General features: G+C 43.5%; 3 protein-coding genes and 1 long non-coding RNA gene across 8 annotated transcripts in view; 2 read left to right on the forward strand and 2 right to left on the reverse strand.

The window, feature by feature from the left end:
- Positions 1-11793, forward strand: part of Unc-13 (unc-13) — a 180406-nt gene extending 168613 nt beyond the window's left edge. For all 5 annotated transcript variants that reach the window (XM_076323091.1, XM_076323095.1, XM_076323092.1 and 2 more), the window contains one exon: positions 1439-11793. In XM_076323091.1, the coding sequence (XP_076179206.1) occupies positions 1439-1736 (298 nt within the window). In that variant the 3' untranslated portion in view covers positions 1737-11793. The remainder of the gene's footprint in view (positions 1-1438) is intronic.
- On the reverse strand, positions 11794-12887 carry LOC143152707 (uncharacterized). The gene is made up of 3 exons (XR_012993623.1): positions 12616-12887; positions 12323-12434; positions 11794-11941 (listed from the first exon to the last, which is right to left on the reverse strand). It is a non-coding gene; the product is annotated as an uncharacterized LOC143152707 (long non-coding RNA).
- Positions 12888-13381: 494 nt separating this feature from the next.
- Positions 13382-15811, reverse strand: LOC143152879 (uncharacterized). Its single transcript, XM_076323468.1, has 2 exons — positions 15706-15811; positions 13382-13710 (listed from the first exon to the last, which is right to left on the reverse strand). Exons 1-2 carry the CDS (start codon positions 15739-15741, stop codon positions 13429-13431), a joined length of 318 nt encoding a protein of 105 aa, XP_076179583.1. The 5' UTR covers positions 15742-15811; the 3' UTR covers positions 13382-13428.
- Positions 13532-20772, forward strand: part of Su(tpl) (Suppressor of Triplolethal) — a 252523-nt gene continuing 245282 nt past the window's right edge. The window contains exon 1 of the mRNA XM_076323465.1: positions 13532-14359. Coding sequence (XP_076179580.1) covers positions 14228-14359 — 132 coding nt within the window. The 5' untranslated portion in view covers positions 13532-14227. The remainder of the gene's footprint in view (positions 14360-20772) is intronic.

Here is a 20772-nt window from a genome sequence, read left to right on the forward strand (position 1 = left end):
GAATTTTTTTTAAATAACGTAAAATGGTCGATCTCCTCGAAGCACAAATTTTCCGAGTAGACAAAGTTCCAAATTGCACAGAAATTTTTCTCTTCGATAATGTATACAAAAATAGAATTATTTCAGTTATTAAACGCGCGGTACGGTACAAAATGAAACTGAAAAATAGATTAATTAGATACTTAATTAAGAGATGGGATTTTAACAGACCCACCGGGCAATTTTCGTTTACGAGTGATATTTATTAATGCACATCTTCTCTCCGAGGCAAAGAGGTACTTTGCAAACAGTACAATACCGTGAAGTTATTTCTAATTATTTTAATTTCATTTACCAGGGTATTAAAATGATGGAAGGGTTTTTAATCTACCATGCCTGAAAGAAAATACAGGGTATTTGCAAATACTTGGTAAAAATTTAGCGCGTTGAAACGAACAGTGTTGGTACAATTTTCCGAATTACACAATATTTTATTCGTGTCTACTATATTAGGGATAATTGGAAATTGTATAATGTATTCCACATCTTTTTGTACCAAAGGTAAATCGGAACAATGAATTTATATTTATGGTTGAGATACAAAGAAAAAACTTTTCTTTTTCATTTAATTTGTACGAGTCTTGATAAAAAGTAAACTGGCCAAAATTTGCATTCGGTCGAATAGAAAGGTTGCGTTAGAAATTTTAAATAATACACCTTCGAATACCCAATAGACATGGTTTCATTTTTAAAAAACATAAGGGCAACATGGAAATCTCTGCGGATAATAATACAAAACATTCGAGTCTAATATTACAATAAACAACTCTTACACCGGTCCCATATTCCATTTAACCCAAATAACATCTTTCCAACTCCCAGTAATAAGTACTGTGCAGAGCTGAGAAGTTGACCTCTCAAAGAAATTACAAATCTTATTAAGTCAAACGTGACAGATCGCTCAATAAATTTTGTCGTTCGATAAGAAACGAAGCTACTAGGTTCGCCATTTTATTTTTCCAAAGATGGTACTACCGTTTGATGAACATATGTAAAGTTTCGTACAGATCCGTCGAATCGTTCGTATATTTACAGTCGTTCGAAGTCGAAGTGTCATAGTATTCTTTTACAATGGAGAAAATGAGAAAACTTATTAAACAACCTAGTAATTCTACCTTTGGTTAATGTCGCGATTTAAGAAAGCCGAGCGAGTAGCAAGTACGAAGAATTTGTACCGGAATTAAATTCTAGGCATAATAATAACAGTGTGTGTATCATAGTATTTTTTTGGTACAATGAAAAGAAAAACGACAAAACCTATTGAACAACCCAATATTGATCTACCTTCTACGATCGAGAAAAATTGCTGTCCAAGTCCCCGTTGATCCAAGAGTCGTGTTCCCAATATCTCAACTCTACCCACAAATCCAAACACTGACACCGTCGATACCTTTTTCAGCATGATCGGTAACGAGCAACAGCAACTGGACTTCTACGAGCTGCACATATGCGTGAAGGACTATTGCTTCGCCAGAGAGGACAGACTGGTCGGTGTCGCGGTGATGCAGCTGAAAGATATCGTCGAGGAGGGTTCGTGCGCCTGTTGGTTGTCACTGGGCAAACGTATCCAGATGGACGAGACGGGCTGGACGATACTGAGGATTCTCTCTCAGAGGAACAACGACGAGATCGCGAAGGAGTTCGTGAAGCTGAAGAGCGACATCAGGCAGGAGACGCCTCTGCCGAATCCCACCTGAAGCTCGGGGACACAGCGTTAAAGCCGACAGCGAAGCGATGCGTCCTTCGAGTTTGGAAAGAGCTCGGAGGTGGTGAAGGAGAGGGTGCATTTGTCCACGGGGGAGTACAGAGGCGTTCGTACGTCGTTGTCGAGGGTATACACGTGGTCCTTGACGAGCTGCAAGAACACCGGGTGGCGCGCGCGATCGAAAACAGCGCGAGACGCGAACACCGTACACACGAACACGGAGAAGAGAAACGCCGATGAGAACCGAGACGTCCACGGATACCGTATCCGGAATCGGTTTCTCGACGAGACTCGGTACGCCGCGGGGGGAGGATAAAAAAAAAGAAGAAAAAAAAAATATATATACATATATATATATATATACATGTCCGGGCAACGCGAGGCGAACGCGCGCAAAAACCTCTCGCGAGGCGTATCTCTCGTCCGGTGATCCGGGCAGCCAGTTGCCGGGTCGAGCGTGTTCTTCTCTCTTTTTTACGAATCACAGAGCTTCAGCCCCGTCCCTACAAAAGAAAACAGAGAACGAAAGAATTTACGATGCGAATACAGACGAGAAACGCGTCCCGCAAGGACGGAACGTCTCCCGGAGATGGTTTTCGAGCGAACGCGCCCGAGAAACCCGAGAGAGGGGCCCCACGAATTCGAGAAAAGCTTCGTCCATCGGATAGACACGAGAGACAAGAGGGACCGAAAACGGTGTGCGGTATTCCTCCCGCCCGATTTCTATACACCGCGTATAGAACACGCCGGATGCTCGTGGACCGGTGATACGTATTTGGTGAACACGGAGAGGGGAGACACACCGACCGATTGGACCCTTTATTGCGATTAAGTGCCGCGAGGAGGGGGAGGGATACGAGGCCTCCTGCTTCGGTGAGGGAGTGTATCAGAGAGTGTTCCGAATAGACGCGAAACGTGAAAACAGTGCTGCCAGTACGCAATATATTTGGTAATATTCGTAATCGATAAGAGGAAGGAGGCGAAGGAGGAGAAGGAGGAGGAGGAGGAGGAGTCGAATTAGCCGTAAAAAAAAAAACAAAACAAACAAACAAACAAAGAATAATGTGCGTCCAATACGCGAAACGTAACCTCGACACCCTGCACGGATAGGAAAACCCCGGGACGCGAACGACGACGAGAACACCAACGCCGCCGCTCGACGCATCGGGGTACGGGGATAAACGGGGGTAGAGCGGCACGCCTTGCGAAACCAACGCGTGAAAAATCGGGGTGGTTTCGCGGGTCTCGATCGCCCGAAAGAAACACAAGCGGGGGAGGGAGATCGTAATCGGCGGCGCTGCCGCGACGAGGCGATCGGGTAACGAAATACTATTTAAAACTATAGACCCTCGTGCGAGACGACGTTTTAGGCCGTTTGTTCGGGAAGACGAGTTTACTTGTAGATAACACACGTGGCAAACACATTGTTGACGACGAAGTTTTTTCTAATAACAGTTTAACGTAGCATTGCGTACGACCAAAAAAGGCGCGCCGCGGACGTCCCGCTCGCTAGGCGCGCCGTTAGTAATTAAATAGGCATTGTAATGTAAAGTACGTTCTTATCGTAAGGATTAACACAACAAAAAAATGAGATCGTAAGAGTCTGAATTGCTGCGGTGAATGACGAGAGACGGGTAAAGGGAGAAACAAAACGAGTAAAAAAAAAATAAAAAAAAAAAGAAAAAACGTGAAAATGATAGAGACAGAGGTCCGCTCGAAGGCTTCGAGCACTCTCCGTGAATCATCCCCCGGTCACGCCTCTCGACGATTACCCCCTTCGATACGACCAGACGCGTCGCACACGTCCGGATACACCCCGTTCCCGATGTACAACAACAGCAACAACAACAACAACCGACAGCAACAGTAACAACAGCGAATATCGTCACAGCGTTTCGTCCGCTCTCGTTTTTCGAGTCGCGTAAAATAACGCGGGAGGGGAGCCCCCACCCCCCGTTGGGACCGTTTCCGCGAATCGACGCCCACGCCCGAGTCTCTCTCTCCCTCTCTCTCTCTTTTTCGAAATTAAACTTTGTATCGTTGTAGCTGGTATGGTACTCGAATAATCGTACGATGTAACTTGGAACATTTTCCCGACGACAGTATTATTGCTTTTTCCGTGCGAGTCGAGGGGTCCGCGACGACCCGAAGACGGGAATGGAACCGCTAGCTTTTTCGAGAACTGGACGTTAATAATCTTCTCTGTCCAATTCGCTTGGTATCGCGTCGATATTGCTCTTGTACATAGATCCCCCCAAAAAAAAAGGAAAAAAAAGATGGCCGTACGATCGCGGACACGGTTCTCAACGAGCGAACGCGTCGTGGGCCGTGGCTCCCCGCGACGAGACTTCCCCTAACGATAACAACCAATCGAGAAATATACACGGAAACCGAGAGCGGACGCGTTAAATGGTCCCTCGATCTGCTAGAAACGGAAACACGGTCCTCGCGGTAGGCGCCATTGTCCTTCGTTTCGCGTCCGACGTCGTTCGATCACCCAGGTGTAAAAACCGCCATGTTGAACACACGCCGCAGTTCTTGCACGAAGCTTCGATCGGATCTCCCTATTACGAGAAAAGTTTCGAGGAGTGGAGAAGAAACGGGATGAGAAACGGGGGGGGGGAGACTAAAACGATAACACAAAAAGATGCACGCGACTTTGAACCTAATGAATTTCATTCACCGGCCCCCGCGGCCCGGCCAGATATACAATTCCAAGAGATTACACGATTATATCCAAAAAGTTTCTACTACGTAGTACGTCTAGATATACTTACGTATTGTGTATAGTGTCTAAAACGCTGATGTAGCTGCGAGCGCGGGATTTTCGTCCGGAGAGAATGAGAACCCACCCAGGTGAAAAAGGGGAACGATCGGCCATCTTTGATCGACCATGTTTTTCTCCACGTCCGGATATGCGTGTTTGCGCGTCGACGCAGGGTCTGGCGCGGAAATCTTTCCGCGTGGACACCGTTTCGTTTGATTATACCCGAAGATTGCGGAATTGGGCCCCGACATTGCAATACGCGCATACTTTTCGAAATTAGCGCCTCCGGGGCTGGGTCGCTGCGCGCGCAACGGCGCGCGAAACCGAACCAAGATAACCTCTTCGGGGACGAATCGTTTCGTTTCGAAACGGAGACGAACGAAATTCTTATCCGGTTCGCGTCGATCGACGAACAAACGATAACTTTTTATCCGTTACTTCTTCCGTAACGATTAGAAGTTGAATTATAGGATAAGAACGCGTCTCGAGAACCGGTACCGTTCGAATGGAATCTCGTTGGTCTTCGGTTCGAAACGGAGGGAAACTCGTATCGATACCGGCACGCGTGTCTAAACAACTTTTACGGCGACGTTACGGCGTGTCGTGTCATTGAGAATATTTATTAACTTCGAATTTAAAAACGTTCGCGTACGTGAGTCGGTATCACCGAAGAGGTTGAGGCCGAATTAACGCTATTCGTCGCGCAACCGTGTACAAATATTCGAAACGAGTAGCGACGAACGGTGTACGATAAAGTCTCCATAGATGGCAGCAGTTCGAGACCTTCGAGTGCCGACAACCGAATAGGAGATCTTTTACATCGCGAAAACGCTTTATTTATACAAAACGAGTCCGAGGAAAACTCCTCGAGGAGATAAATAGCGACCGTCTATAGAGTAGCCAATTACGGAGACTTAACCGGACACGAAACTGGCGAATTATAAATAACGAAAATTAACGATAACGTCGATCGTAGTCGTCGCGGATTGTCGAGTCGAAAATGTGTTGGAAACGATTAATTGGTTCGCGACTCCGATCGACGTTACCCACAACGAATATCGCCTCGTCGGTGCGAACGCGCCTTTAATCGTCCACCGTAATCGCGCGCTGCACACGCGGGTGCCCAGACTCACGAGTAATTTCGCGTCAAGTATCGTAGCGTTTCTCTCCGCCTTCGTCACGGAAGATCGTGGAGAACAGTATCCAGACACAAGGTTTTAACTTCTTTCGTTTGTGAAGCGCGATTAGCGCGATATATACTCCTCGATACGGTCGTAGCGTACACTTGGATCCGCAAATCCTGGCCAGACCTGTACCGTTCGATCGGGGAACACCCGACGAAATGCTCCTCGAGCACCGAACCGTATTCTCGACCGGTCGTTCGTTTACGCGTTCGAATTCTCACGAATGGTGTTTCCGCTGATGGAGACACCGTGACTCCACGTGCAAGGAGCAAATGTTTTTTTTTTTGTTTTTTTTTCGCGCAAGAAAACTAGAGAAGGAGAGAAATATAGAGAGAAAGCGGAAATCTCCGGGATGGGTCGTCGATGCGCGACCGAGAGAGCTTCGGAGATTTCCGCGATCGGTCGTCAACGTGTTAAGTAGAACGCGTAAACGCGTCCGGTAGAACCGAACGCGGGGGAATCTGAGCCGCACAGGAGCACGGTTACGGGTTCGTCTCACGAGAGAAAGCAACAACGATCGGGCGTCGTCGTCCGCTTACACGCCGGGCACAACGACGTGGACAGAGAGTAAAACAAACAAACAAACAAACAAACAAAAAAAGAAAAAAAAAGATCCAAGGGACAAGGTAGACGGGGGAAGGTTTCGACGAACAGCAATGAAAAACACGGGTCCGCGGTCTCGCCACCATATTCATTTGTAAAAGTGTCTAGTTTCTCCGCTGCCTAAGTACATACTAATTACGAAAGAACGGCTGGCGAATTCGGCATCAAAAGACCAAGTCCGTCGACGAAATGAGAAAACGGCCTTTGTTGTTGAAGCGTCGCTGCAAGCGTCGAATTTCCGGGTCGCTCGGCAATCGCGCCTCGTAGACGGGGTTGGCTGCCAATTTTTCCTCCTACTCTCCGCTTCGATTAATATCTCGTAAGCTTAATGAAAATATCTCGTGTATTCTGTGATAATTACCCCTTAAAGTACACACGCCTACACATATACGTACACACACGCGCGCACCGACACTGACAGAGAGAGAGAGAGACCCACGCACACGTACACGCGCAGACAGACAGACAGACGGACAAACGTGGACACGTGTCCCGTGTACATTCACAACGTAACCGATCGCGGAACACGTATCGAGGCGCTCACGCGCGTACAGAACGAGGACACGTAACACGTACACACGCATCGTGCATATATATATTTTATATTACATTATATATATATATATTATATATGTACATTATATATATATTATATATATAAAATATATATATATACACATACACACGGCACGCATACAAAAAGACACAATCAACGTACGCGATTAACACCGATCCCAATAGCAACAGTATTTTTCTCTTTTAAAAGACATTTCGATTTCTATTCTCTATACTCGTTAAACGTCCGAAGAGTCTCGTCGGTGTGTGATAATAAAATGAGTAACGCGCCCGTGACGGCAATCGCGTCGCGATGTCGCGCGCCGGAAATCGCGGTGCTCGGTCGCGATCTATGGCCAAACCCGGAACGATAACGAGGACAGTAGGTACGGATACGATGTGCCGAATAACGAAAACGGGGACGCAAAAGTGTATTCGCGGGCAAAAACGAGTCACGTGTGTGCACGGTTCAGCGGCGAGGGGGTTCCGATCGAACGATTATATATGTATGGTTGTGTATACCGTATATATACCCTGTGTGTGTGTGCGTGCTTGTGTATGCGTGTATGTGCGTGTGCGTGCGTGTGTATATATACGTATGCACGTGTATATATGTATAATTCGTTCGTCGTTACACGATAAGCGACATTTTCGCCCCGTGTGTTTCATGTTCACGCGAATTCTCATAAAAGGTACATCGACGCGAAATAATCGTGCCAAGAGAGGGAGATCTCGTTACAGCGACGGTTTTTTCATCATTCACCCCACGGGGAACGTAAGATCATCATCGAGGAGCGTTGGTTCCATCGCTCGGTTCGAAACGATCGCGACGTATATTTAACTCCTCGGCGGAACCGGTTGCGTTACTCGAACGCGCTTTACCCTCGGTTCTACACGAAACGATATACAATTACGATAAATCGTTGCTAGATCGTTATAACGCGACGCACGCCGTGAGTGTTTAATCAGCTAGAATCAGCTTTTTAGATAGATTTCGTTACTTTGGATAACCTCGAGTTGGAAAGGAAACAAAATAATAATAATAATAATAATATTGATAAGGGAACGGTCCCCGAAGGGGTTAAATAGCAGTCGGGAACGTGCGAGAAACCGGAAGAGAATCATCGCACCCTACGTTCGACGAAACACGTCCATAGATCATCCAAGTGTATACACATCGCGAACGGTTCGACGATCGAAATGGGTCGGGTAGGAAAAAGCCACGAAAAATGAAAAAAAGAGAAAATGTCCATAGCTACTTGTTCACCGCGAGCAACCATACGGTCTCGTTGCACGTAATCGATCCATCGTTCTCGGAAGAGCACGTAAGAAATAAAATTGGGGCGCGTACAATGGAACAGGGTCGAGTGCCGGGGTAGTTCTTGTTCGAGGAGAGCGCGAGATGTCACCGCGAACTTTTGCGTCCGGTACGCCGACACAGGCGCAGAACCAAAAATACGAGAGGGAATAAAATAAATCATTCAGAGATCGCATTCCGGACTGCTGTGTCGCGAAGAGCGTGTAGCAGGAGAAACCATTTAACGAAAGAAAAAAGCAAAACAAACAAAAAAAACACAAAAATAAACTAACGAACGAAATAAAGAAAATGCAAAAAAAAAATATTAAAAAAAAAATAAAATAAAATAAATAAGGGCAAAGAAGAAGAAGACGAAGAAGAAGAAGAAGGACAAATATATACACAACCGTTGACAATACTATGCTTGAAGAATCGTACGACGCGTATATAATGTACCTAACAAATATATTAAAAGAAAAAAAAAAGAAGAAAAAAAAAAAAATGATTACGACGGGATGTTTGTGTTTCATAAGTAAAAGCATTTTAAGGAGTAAATTTGTAAATCGTGCGACGAGAGACGCATTTGCAGAAAAAAAAAAACGTAAAAATAAATAACGGATCGCGTAATTCTGTGCGTACATGCGGATGACTGCGTGTTTATTAGGTAATTATATCTTAACGAGTAAAGAGTACATTTTCGTCGTCCCCGCAGAGAGTGTACCCCCCGCCCGTTGTTATCAAAATTTTTCACGCGACTTAACATGCGAACAAGGAGAAACAGGAGTATATTACGAACACATCGTTGCGCAGCCTCTGAGTATAGGTGAACCTAAAAGCAATTGTATCCGAGTCAAAACACGCACATTCAACACAAGAAAATAATACCTACGATACCGATATCCAGATCTTTATTAATAAAAAAAAACGTTTCACTTTCGTTCGTTCACTCACACGGGGAGCTTTATTCTCCGAGTCGCTTGTACGATTGATATATACCCCTCATTCATCGTAGCCACGAACGCGCGTGCACGACTTCACGATTCTGCCCCTTGATGAATGGCATCAACCACGCCGACCCTCCATTCCCATTCGAATCATCGATCGATCGACGCACGCGACGTCACCATTGTCAGGTATTTTATCGAATTCTTTCATTCCATCCACCGACCCGCGTCCATTTCTCATTCGTTCTCTGTGATACTTGATTGATCTTCTGATAATTCCGGTCGAGCTGATCGCTACCACAATTCGAATAAAAATTTCAACGTCGTTTCGTAATCGCATTACGCCCGTGTACTTCGTCGCGTCTCATCGTCATACTTAACCACCACCACCACCACCACCACCACCGATTAGTATTTCACGCAGCGGGAGAACCTTAAGTACTGGTTTCGCGAATCATAGTGTCTTTCGTCTTCTAAAGTATTTCGGGAAAACGAGACGAACAATGAGTTTCTTGACTTTTGAATTATTCGTCGAAACTTTTGTATTTTTGTTCGAACGCAATCCCAACGCGTCGCGTTTAACTTCGAGATTTCCTTGAAATTATTTATTCTCGCTTGGCGGTCTCCAAAGTATTTCAACGAAACGGGTAATTTTGTTCCACGGCACGTACAGAGGTTAACGAGGTTCGATCGATAAGTCAGGAAACACGCGCGACGTGACACAGTGTTAGCGAGCGAAAGAGAGGTATAATTAGATGGCAAAGCCATCGAAGAGCGTGCGAGCCAAACGCGAGCGCGGATAGAGATTGTCAAGGCAGTGTCTATCGATCGAGCGAAGTAGATAAGAGGAGTACAACGAAATGATTTCGCGCGAGAGTAATTGAAAAGATAAGAAAAAACAAAAAATGGCAAACGAGGGAAGTCGATCAGAGCTTTGTCATCGTCGAATTATCGTACCATGTATCATATCATCGTGTCTTGCGCGAAAGACAGGGATTCGAATATCATCGCTACCACGAATTACTGGATAGAGTTTTAAGTCACGACTAGATGTTACACCGCCGTGATTGAACGTAAAACGTTGTTGAGCACGGGCCAGCCTAAACCTGGAGGCCTCGAACAATACGCGAGTGTACATAAATCGATCCCGAATCGATGTGACGCGTCTATATTAAATTCCATGGGAGTCACGTGACGCGGTTCGCGCGCAGCCGGAAAGCGAGCGAAAGATATACATATACGCCTGTTGTCCAGAGTGACGTTGGGTCCCTCCTGTAGATAGCACGCATCGGAACACGTTGTTATCGGAAGTATCCCAGTTGGACGTTGGCCAGCATTACGTAACGATTGCAACTATTTTCTTCGTTTCATCGGAGGCCTCTAGGTTTTCGAGCGGCGATCAACGGAAAAGGAAGGAGAGAGAACGGAACGGAACTAATACAGCTAATTGTTGCCGACATTGTTTCTTCGTCATCTCCGCCTTTGTCACGATCACCGTCATTGTTGTCACTGTAATTAGGGCATGGGTGTTCTTCGTCGCGCCGGCGTTATACGAAGCGTCCGTTTGTTGCCTCCGGTCACCTTTTTGTAATCTATAATTTTTCTGCATCAACAGTTACGCGCACGTGTAAGATATTATTGCATCTCAATCGTGTAACCGCAGAATATATTGCACATACGACTGCACATATATATATACATACGACGAGTGTACATATACATGATCACGGTATATACATTTGCGGCCCGATGTTGCCTCGTGTTTCAGCGAATAATAGCGAGAATCCGACGAATTAAACGCAGCTAGGTGTCTTTATAATTTTCGAAGGGTTCGCTTGCGAAACCGTTAGACAAATCCAGCGAGAACGCGAAGCAGCAACGAGAATGGCACATTTTCTAAACGCCCAGTCCATTCAACCTCGAAAATTCCTATGTTCTGTATGTATCCGTATACTCACCTCCGTATATTCGTCTGTTATAATACGCTGTGTGCTCTTTTCAAACGTGCGTCATTCGTTCTTTGTTCTTTGCTTCGAAAGATGTCGTAAGTATTGTTAAATTATCCACCGTAGATATATGAATTAATCGTGTAGGGGATTTTACACCGTTTCGTTTGTCCGAAATCACGCGGAGCGAAAGCAATGCCAAAGAGACGGCGCTCGTTACGCGAAGAGAATGTTACGTGTTCTCCTTTTGTAAATGAGTTAACAAAGTTTAGCATCTGGGACGCCGTTGCTCGTTGCACGTTGCGGAGACACGATGGAAGTGTTACTTCTTCTTTCGGCAAGATTTTCCACGGCGTGGTATTTGCTCGATCCACCCGATATATGCGGCACGCTTCGCTTAGTGTACTGAAAATTGAATCATCACGCTACACCTAACCATCGTGTCTCCGCAAATTAGGGAAGTAAACCGAATGACGCTAGCGCGATTATCTCGAAGTAGATAAATGATACATTCCGATAAAAGCAATTTGATTTTGTTTGTTCATTCCCGTTGTCCGTTCGCACAGTTTTCTCGTTCCTCATTTGCATAAATGTACCATATCCAAAGGGTGCTCTTAAATGGACAGCGGAACAAAAAGTGTATGCGATATAAGATGGTAAATATTAAGAGATAGAGAAAGAATGGCTTTCTTATTGGAATGGGCTGCCTCAGGGGAAGGTAATCCAGGGACTCTAATAAATCATCAAAACCTATCACATTGAAAACATTTTATTCGAACGACCTCTTCCACCGATCCAAACGCCACTAAATATTTGGACTACGTAACCATGTTGTAGGATAAAGGTTGAAAACGTTTTTCAAAGAAGAATCGAGTAGATGAATTAATAATGCCGTTAAAAGCTGCAACATATTTTAAGCGTTTAAATACATTACTACGATAGTAAAATAAAAGAGTAAATGCAACAACGAAAGAACAGAAAAATTAGATCCCGAGACAACGTAAAATTGTACGTAACTATAGAGTTTCTTGAACTTAATTTCTCTTCCAAACCATTTATTAACAATCTTCTTTAATCGTTTTGTTTGTATAGTTACTCCAACTTAAAGTATATGACATCTTTATGCAGAATGAAACTTATAACGATAAAATACATTTGCTACTCGGTGCGCATTAAAGACAGAGATGTTTTGGTTCGTTACATTAGTGAACATTGTTGTCGATTATCGCACAAGATTTTATATTATTTCTAAATATATTGTATACATTAAAGAATTATATACCGTTATACAAAATGACAGGAATCCTTTACTAAGTCATTCTATGCGCTGAAGGTCACTTAACCTAACTCGTCAAACATAATCTTCACCACGACTCTATTTTTCCCAAGTGTTTCTGTAAACGTTACACCAATTAATGCAAAAACAATTAGGTTATATAATTTATTACATCATACTATTACAAATACTATTCTTTAGTGATAAAATGTTAACGGTGAGAATTTTGGGACTAAGAGCAAGTTTGTTCAAATAACATTAACATTATTTTAACATAATCTGTTTATTTAATAATTTACCACTTCCAACGCGTCCACTTCATCATAGACTCCAGCATAACGATCGAAAGAATGATACTTGGAAGGATTCGTTGTGGATCTGTATAAAAACGTGGTAAAAATAATCGTAGCAAATGTACACTGTAACATATAACGCATGATGATATACTATATAAAAATCGATAGAGAACAATCTGTATCGGAACAATGTATAACTTTTAAGTACAGAAGTTGTACGCGAAACAATATTTTTTATCACAGTGATGCACAATCTTTACGATTTTAATACAATGCCAAGTGCTGCCACATCGATATTTATGTCAGTTCTCTGCATCACATTTCCGATTGGTTAAACTCTTGTTCGCGTTTACGATTCGTTCTCGCCTAGGAATATTTATTTCAATAGAACGATACAGGTAAATTTTCAATTAATGCATGATTTTTGCCAGTTCACAATCTAGCAAGCACAATTAATCGTTCTGTTTAGAACAGACCTTACAATAATTACGAAATAATACAAATTTCACGTTAATTGAAATAATAAAATTACTAAACAATTCATTGATCTCGGAAGGCAATAAATATACGAATTTCAAAATGTGTGTTACACAATTGAATCTACTAAATACACAATGCGAATAAGAGCGAAAATGATAAATTATTTAATCGATATTATACGTTTCCTTTAAAATAACTAAAGAAAAATGAGGAGACAAATAGTTGTTTATTTCATGACATAATTTTTACATGCAATATATGTATGCATATAGTGTGTCGTATGTACAAAGTCGTCATATTTTGTGGATGAGGTCATTTTATTATTTTTCGAAAGTATTATTGCACGCAAGTGTTACGGGAGTCGGCAATCAGATGGCAGCAGGAGTACACGAGAAACCAGACGGTACGAGCAAGCAATATCAGTCGATCGTTGACTGCGACCGCATGAGGACAGTAGGGTCGACAGTCGCACGCTATCTCAACACGGATCGGGATTGGTCGACGGTTCTCCCGTAAGCCCCGCCTACCAGGTGGTCGTTCGAAAGTGTAGTTGTGTAGTTCCTTACGGCGAAACGACGGGCGCTGCTCTCTCCCCAACGTACCCAATCGCGAGAAAATCTGAAATGAGACGTGTCGGCGCGCTAATATGTGACGGTTGAGAGGAAACGAGAACCAGGAACGTGCGAGAGGGTGGTTTACGCGCGGGTGCTACCACTTTCGAAGCGTGACGAGGAGAACGAACCGCGTAAAGAAGTGGCGAAGGTGGAGAGCGTGAAAAAAAAGGAAAATATACGTCGAGAAACGAGAGAAGACGCGTGTGTGCCAGAGCTGCGGGGCAGTGTGAGAGAATCCTCTATTTCGGGGGGGGTTGTATGTCTTTCTCTGTCTCTCTAACTTCTTTTTTACTCTTCCCTTCTGTTTCTCTCTCCGTCTTTACTCGTTTTGTTCCACGGGTGAAAATATCGCCGCGGCAAGTGTTTTTTCGCCAACGTAGTATGCGCCGTTTCGTATCGTGGGGTAAAAAGTAAAGGTAAAAAAAAAGTGCTTCGTTTAACCAACAAGGACGTCGTCAGCTGTGTGCGCTTTTACGAGGGGGACGTGTGCGAGAGAGAACCCGCTGCTGAGAGACAGAGAAATGGCGGCGCTGGTGGCAGATGTCCAGTATGGTTTGTCGTCGCACAGTAATTTTCACGAAAACAAGTCCCTGATCTTTGTGAAGCTCACCGACTCGGCGCAACGTGCCATCGAGGACTTCCTAAGGAATCGGGTGAGTAAATCCTATTCTCATTTCAAGGCGGTTCGTATCGGTCTCTTTTTTCCTTATGTATAGGCTAGGATCGCGAGCTTGTGGCCCCGCGTGTGTATAGGTGTGTATGTGCGCGCCTCTGCACGTCGTCACGAATCGGTCGTGTGTGTGCGTACGTGTGTCGTAATGTCGTGCCAAGGAAAGAGATACCCGATCGTCAACTCGCTCGCCATATTTCGTGTGGAATTTCGTTACCGTAGCCATCGAGGGGAATTACCGTGCCTGCTTTCTGAAATTGCCACGAACGTTATTATTCGAACCAAGATAAGTGTTACGGCGTCGTCGAAATCGGTACGAAAAGATCCTAGAACGAACGCATACGAGGCCACGTTGGCTCGTTAGCAGCTGGTTACTGCTCCACACTTTTTCTCCGTTGCTCGAGCATGGTTAACAAAAAAATTAAACGCGGTTCAATTTAAAACCATTACAAGTGCCCTTTTCGCGATCTTGACTCGCTCGACTGCATCGCTACGATGTATCCGTATGGTTTGACAACGACATTACGTAATAAGAGGACTGACAAGGCAGTTAGCTTGTTAGATCGACTTCCACACTGCTCCAGTATCTGTTCGAAAAGCCCGCTTTTCCCGTTCCCTCGTAGAAATAGTCCGATCCGAATAATTTGTCGAGACTCGAGTTACTTTTCGCATTGGCACGACGCGAAAATAGATGAATCATCTTTCGATAGTAGTTGGCGGATTTCGAATCGCGAAACACGGCTTTATCGGTCTGGTTGTTTTTTCCGTTGTTTTTTATCGCTTCGATGCTATCTCGTAGTTGATAATTAGGAGTAGTCTTCGTGTGCTTTGTCGGGAGACGGTGACTTCGTGGTTTCGTAGAGGTTATGTTTGGCCACCATCTGCTCTTCTCGGTCTCGTGAAACTTTACGTTTTGTATAGGATTTGTTTATTGAAAATTAGGCACGAGCATGGTCGTGCGATAGCCCCAGAAAATCGCCACGATTACCGATTCTTGCACCAGACGTTGATGTATCCTAACCTCTTTGACGAGATTCGAAAGTAAAGTCGTCGAAGGGGCGTGCCTTTCGTCAAAATATCGGCGTTAAAGCCAAGCACAGTGCATGCAACATTTTGACTCGCACGTATCGGCTGCAGAGATGTACGTCGAATAAAAAGAAAAAAGAAAAAGAAAAGAAATCTCACCGACTGGGGAAAAAATGGAAAAATATCTGCACGGATTTTGCATGGGTCGTTGCTTATCGTTAGTTTTTTCCCCTCACCGAGTCTTCGAACGTGTTGGACACCAATTTGATTCGTTCGGTGCATAAAATTTTGCCAGAAACTTACGGTTGTGCGGCTTGAGCGTGAAATTTCCCTTTCCATATGTTACTGGACGTATCGGTTGATGGTTGATTCAGTATACAAACAGCCGTACTATCTTTGACGTTTCATCGGTGACGTACAAAGTCTTCAACGTTCTAGAAACGTACGTTAACCGAAGATATTGCACGGAATGTAATTGAAACGGCAGTTTGTTTGCCAGACACGTATAAACGATCGTACTCGGTGGAGTATTCCTCTACTGTTACAAATCCTATGCTGCACCGGTGCCCAAAAATTCTTCTCCGGATAAAAATTTCGAACAACGAACGAAAGATATCACGTTTCAACGATGATCGAATAAACGTCGCGAATAAATTCCTACGCAAAATTCGTACACGAGTGTATCGAATACGAGAACGTTTCACCTTTCTGTAGAATTTAGGTCACTTTGAAACAATCTTAGACGGAGGACACTCTCGCGGAACAATGTACAGTTTCAACTGGAACTTCGTTAAATTCTAAAAATCGCTGCAACGATTTATATAACCAGGAAAGAGATACTATTAACGAATCGCGTTACCCTCCGAGCTGGAACACACAACGCTCGAATTCCATTTCGCGCATTTTAAATACGAAAACGTCAAATGTTTAATGATTCATGGGCTGTATGTTCTGTTCCACGGTAGATATTTACCGTTGCTCGAAATTTGCATGAGATTCACTTGAGGCGCGTTTACAAATTCCGCGCAGGGGTGGCCACTGAAATCTTAACCGCCGGGGGGCAACGCGTACCAACAACACGGCGACGAACCGTGCGCCGCGTGAACATTTTCAATATTCGTTAATAATTGAACATACTCTTTCACGCGTACGGTAAATGGTGAATTTTGGTTTTCGCGAGCCCCGGTCCAAGGACGATCGCACGTTTCGGGGGGACGCGTGTCCCGTGGTTGTTTTTCTTTCCGATTCGGCAACACGCGGCCGTAATTGAGTCAAGGTTTTGCTTCGTAAGCGCAAACAGCTCGAAACGCGGATAAACGGCGGTGTGCTCGAAGAATCCGCGAAATTGCGATCGGAATGCGGTAAAGCGTTTATTCGTTCCACATCGGGAAGCGGTGTTGCATTATGCTCGCGGTCCGTGCCGAAGCTCTCTCGTGGCGCGCGCGAACACACGCCGTGTCCTTTCGTGCGGATAAATATTTAGTTTTGCGACGTCGAACGTGTAATTTGACCGTGTCGTTCCCGTAGCTTGCGTGTTAATCCCGCTCCTCGATAATCTCTCTTTAATTAACCGATCAATCCGCGAGGCGAGCTCTTGCTTGCGCGCGTGGGGCGGTAGGGAGGGTGGGAGGGGGGATGCGGGGGGTGTTGAAAACTCAGCTTCGGGAATACACTCGAGCGAGAATCTCCGTTGCGTCAGAGATTATCCAATGGTCGACGATTGTTTCCTTTATTTTTTTCTTTTAGACGCGAAGCGCTGAACGGTTCCTACTTTTCTCGATCGTCGTAAGGGTCAATGGAGACGCGCCATTTTTTCCACATCGATCGTACATCCATTTTTGTTCGTAGGTCTGTCTTTATCGTTTGCAGTTGTTTGTTGGATAAATAAGACTGTGTTTCGCGTTGACGTTACGCGGCGACGAATTTGATCGACGAAGAAGAGGCAAATAATGAAAAAAAATCTCAATTGGATTAAATTTGACTTTTTCTTTTCTTTTTCTTTGATTATTTTATCGTTTTCTTTCTTTTTTCATCTCGATGCGATTTGTTCGTTCGGTTAGAACGCGCCCAAGGAAAAGTCGCTCGACTGCATCGGAGTTAATTGGTGTCGTCTAACGACGAAATCGTTCTTCGATTCGACCGACTAAGAAAAGATAAGAGACAAAGAAGAATTTTGTTTAATTTAAATATAACCGTAGATTCCGTATTCTTTGTTTCTTTTTTGAGACGCAGGCGATGTTCGTGTATCGCGCGACGGATTAAATCGAAAAAATTCTGTTTAAGAGTAAACGTTCCTTCGATCGGCCGCCATTTTGTTTCTCAGGCTGCGTTGTAGCCGAACGTCTCGTACAGCGACGAATTTAACCGATTAACGTGACAAAAAAAGGAACGAGGGATAATCCGTGCGTCGTGTCCGGATTGGACGAAATTCGACATCTTTTTTTATTCTTTGGTCGGATTTGTCGCTCTACCGTGTGTTCAGAGACGCAATCCGATTCGTTAACACGTCGAACGTCACGGTGGTCACTGGTGACCGACGACCCAAAGCTACAACGAATCTTTAGAGACGCGAACTCTAATGCTTGTAAACTTTTATAAACTTTTAAATAGCACCACTCTCGTCGGTAATATTATAAAATAACAAGTTCATCGACAAATTAACGAATATTTCTATTTCTTACGTCACGGTTTGAACAAATACCATAGACACCCTTAACTAGATTTACCAACCAGTCGAAATAACTGCTTTCGACTACTTTTGCAAAGAAATTTACTTTAAATTTCATATTTTCAAAAGACGTTATAATTCTTTCTATTCTACGGATACAATCAATTTAATAAGTTCCTCTTTTTCCTCGATCATCAATTTTCCTTAGACACGTATAAGCAACACTTTAACATACAGAAATCTATCGGTAGTTCTCGTGTTAACCTTCCTCCGAGTCTCGTGAGATCTATGCTCGGATGTGATCAGTATTCACTTTGAACATAGCTAATAGATAAATAAAACCACTCAAATTTCTGTATAAAAGTAAGTTTTGAAGAACGTATTAGAAAAATTGTGCTACTGATCACGACCGACCCGCGTCCACTCAGCACCGTTTCGTCATCCGTCTTAAGTTTAGTTAAGTATAGAAAACTGGCTCGGTGGTCAACGCGTTAAGGGTGGATGCAGATCTCCAATTTTTTTTCTCTACGCGCGTAGACACGTCTTGGTTGTTTCCAATTGGGAGAGTACGGAAAAAACGCGTACGATCACGGGGGAAAAAAATGGCGCGTCTATACAGGCACGAACGTCGAACGAGCGAGGCGCATATGGCGTTTATTGCGCGCGGAGGCGTAAACGCAAATTGTTTTAACGCGAGTACGTTGAACGAGTTCACGTCGCTACTCTCGACGTTGTAAATTCGCCGTTGAAAATAATAATCGAAGTATCGGCCGATGAAACGAGTACAACACCGAACGACGAACACTTTAATCTTTCGCGGTCCTGTGTCAAGGTGAACTCGATATTGTGCCCCGTGTAACAGACGGTTTATCGTGACGAGACTAGTGACCGAGTCGACATTGAATTTCACGACAATTGGTGCACGATGTTGTTGTAACCCCAGGTATATTTCCATATAAGATTGCGATTATACGTATGTTTACAGAGGAATCTTTTACGACTATTATGTAATACCGCACTGTGTGATAAGATAAGTCCGATTTGGACTTAAATACTAAAATAATAAGATACGGATAAACTATACGATGTTTATGAGAACGACCGAATGTATGCCGGATCGAGCGAGAAATTTGGAGTAGTTTGGATCGCGAACGATTGGTCGAAGTGTATTAAGGTGGAACAAAAGCAGAGAGGCAAAAGGAGCGTGTACAATTTGTTGAAAGATGGTGAAAACATTCGGTTAACTCGCGAATCAATCTTGACGCGGATGCTCGATTTACTCGATCGATACATATTCTATAATTTCCCAGGGAATGTATTAAGGAATTTTGTAAACGTTCTTTGGCTTTTATTTTTGTATAATAGATTTCGTTCGAAGAAAATAGTAGAAATTTTCGTTTTAGATGGTTTGAAAATGATTTCCTCGGGTACAGTATCATTTTCACCCTTGAAAGATTCGTTATTCTTGTCGGTGGTTCGAATTTCACGTCGAACACGACAGGATAGCAAAATTTTGTCAGGTCACTTTTTTCATTTCGTATATATATGAATATTTATTGTAAACGTTTTAAAATAGTTGTAAATTGACGTTATAAATACAATAATACATTCTTTAATAAAGAAACGCAGTATCGTTTGAAAGGCATTTTCGTAATAATTCGATCATCTGTTATATAAACTGGATCTCTCGTGTACACTTTTATTATTCATATATAGAGTAGAGCTTATCCTTGAACGTAAACATGGTGTTGAACCTGCACAGAAAAAATCATAAATCGTCTTATGAAACGGATTTAAGGAACTACTCGAGTCTACGAGCGTATAAATATTCTAGCGCGTACAATGAGCGTGTAAACGTTCTTTGTTAAACTTACACATGAACGTAAACAAAGTGTTGAACCTACATAGAAAAGAAATCATAAATCGACTTATGAAACGGACCTAAGAAACTACTCGAGCCTATGAACGTTCTAGCGGCGTATAACGAGCGTGTAAACGTTCTTTGTTAAACTTACACATGAACGTAAACAAAGTGTTGAACCTACATAGAAAGGAAATCATAAATCGACTTATGAAACGGACCTAAGAAACTACTCGAGCCTATGAACGTTCTAGAGCGTACAACGAATGTATAAACATTCTAGCGTCTACAACGAACGTGTAAACGTTCTAGCGTCTACAAGGAGCGTATAAACGCTCTAGTTTCTACAACGAACGTACAAACGTTCCAGTTTCTACAACGATTGTATAAACGTTCTAGAGCGTACAACCAACGTATAAACATTTTAGCGTCTATAACTAGAGCGTACAACGAACGTATAAACATTTTAGTGTCTATAACTAGAGCGTACAACGAAGGTATAAACATTTTAGTGTCTATAACTAGAGCGTACAACGAAGGTATAAACATTCTAGCGTCTACAACGAGCGTATAAACATTTTAGCATCTATAACTAGAGCGTACAACGAGCATACAAACGTTCTAGTTTCTACAACGAGCGTATAAACGTTCTAGAGCGTACAACCAACGTAATAACATTTTAGCGTATATATTTAGCGTATATAACTAAAGCACAAAACGAACGTATAAACATTCTAGCTTCTACAACGAACGTGTAAACGTTTTAGCATCTACAACGAGCGTATAAACGTTCTAGAGCGTACAACCAACGTATAAACATTTTAGCTTCTACAACGAACGT

This window comes from Ptiloglossa arizonensis, chromosome 11 (genome assembly GCF_051014685.1).
Source record: "Ptiloglossa arizonensis isolate GNS036 chromosome 11, iyPtiAriz1_principal, whole genome shotgun sequence".
Lineage (NCBI taxonomy): Eukaryota > Metazoa > Arthropoda > Insecta > Hymenoptera > Colletidae > Ptiloglossa > Ptiloglossa arizonensis.

Coding starts and splice junctions, on each gene's coding strand:
- LOC143152879 (XM_076323468.1), bottom strand. CDS start 15,741: ATGGAAAGGGAAATTTCACGCTCAAGCCGCACAACC. Junction 13,711..15,705: donor CACGCTCAAGCCGCACAACC/GTAAGTTTCTGG, acceptor GTCTCATTTCAG/ATTTTCTCGCGATTGGGTAC.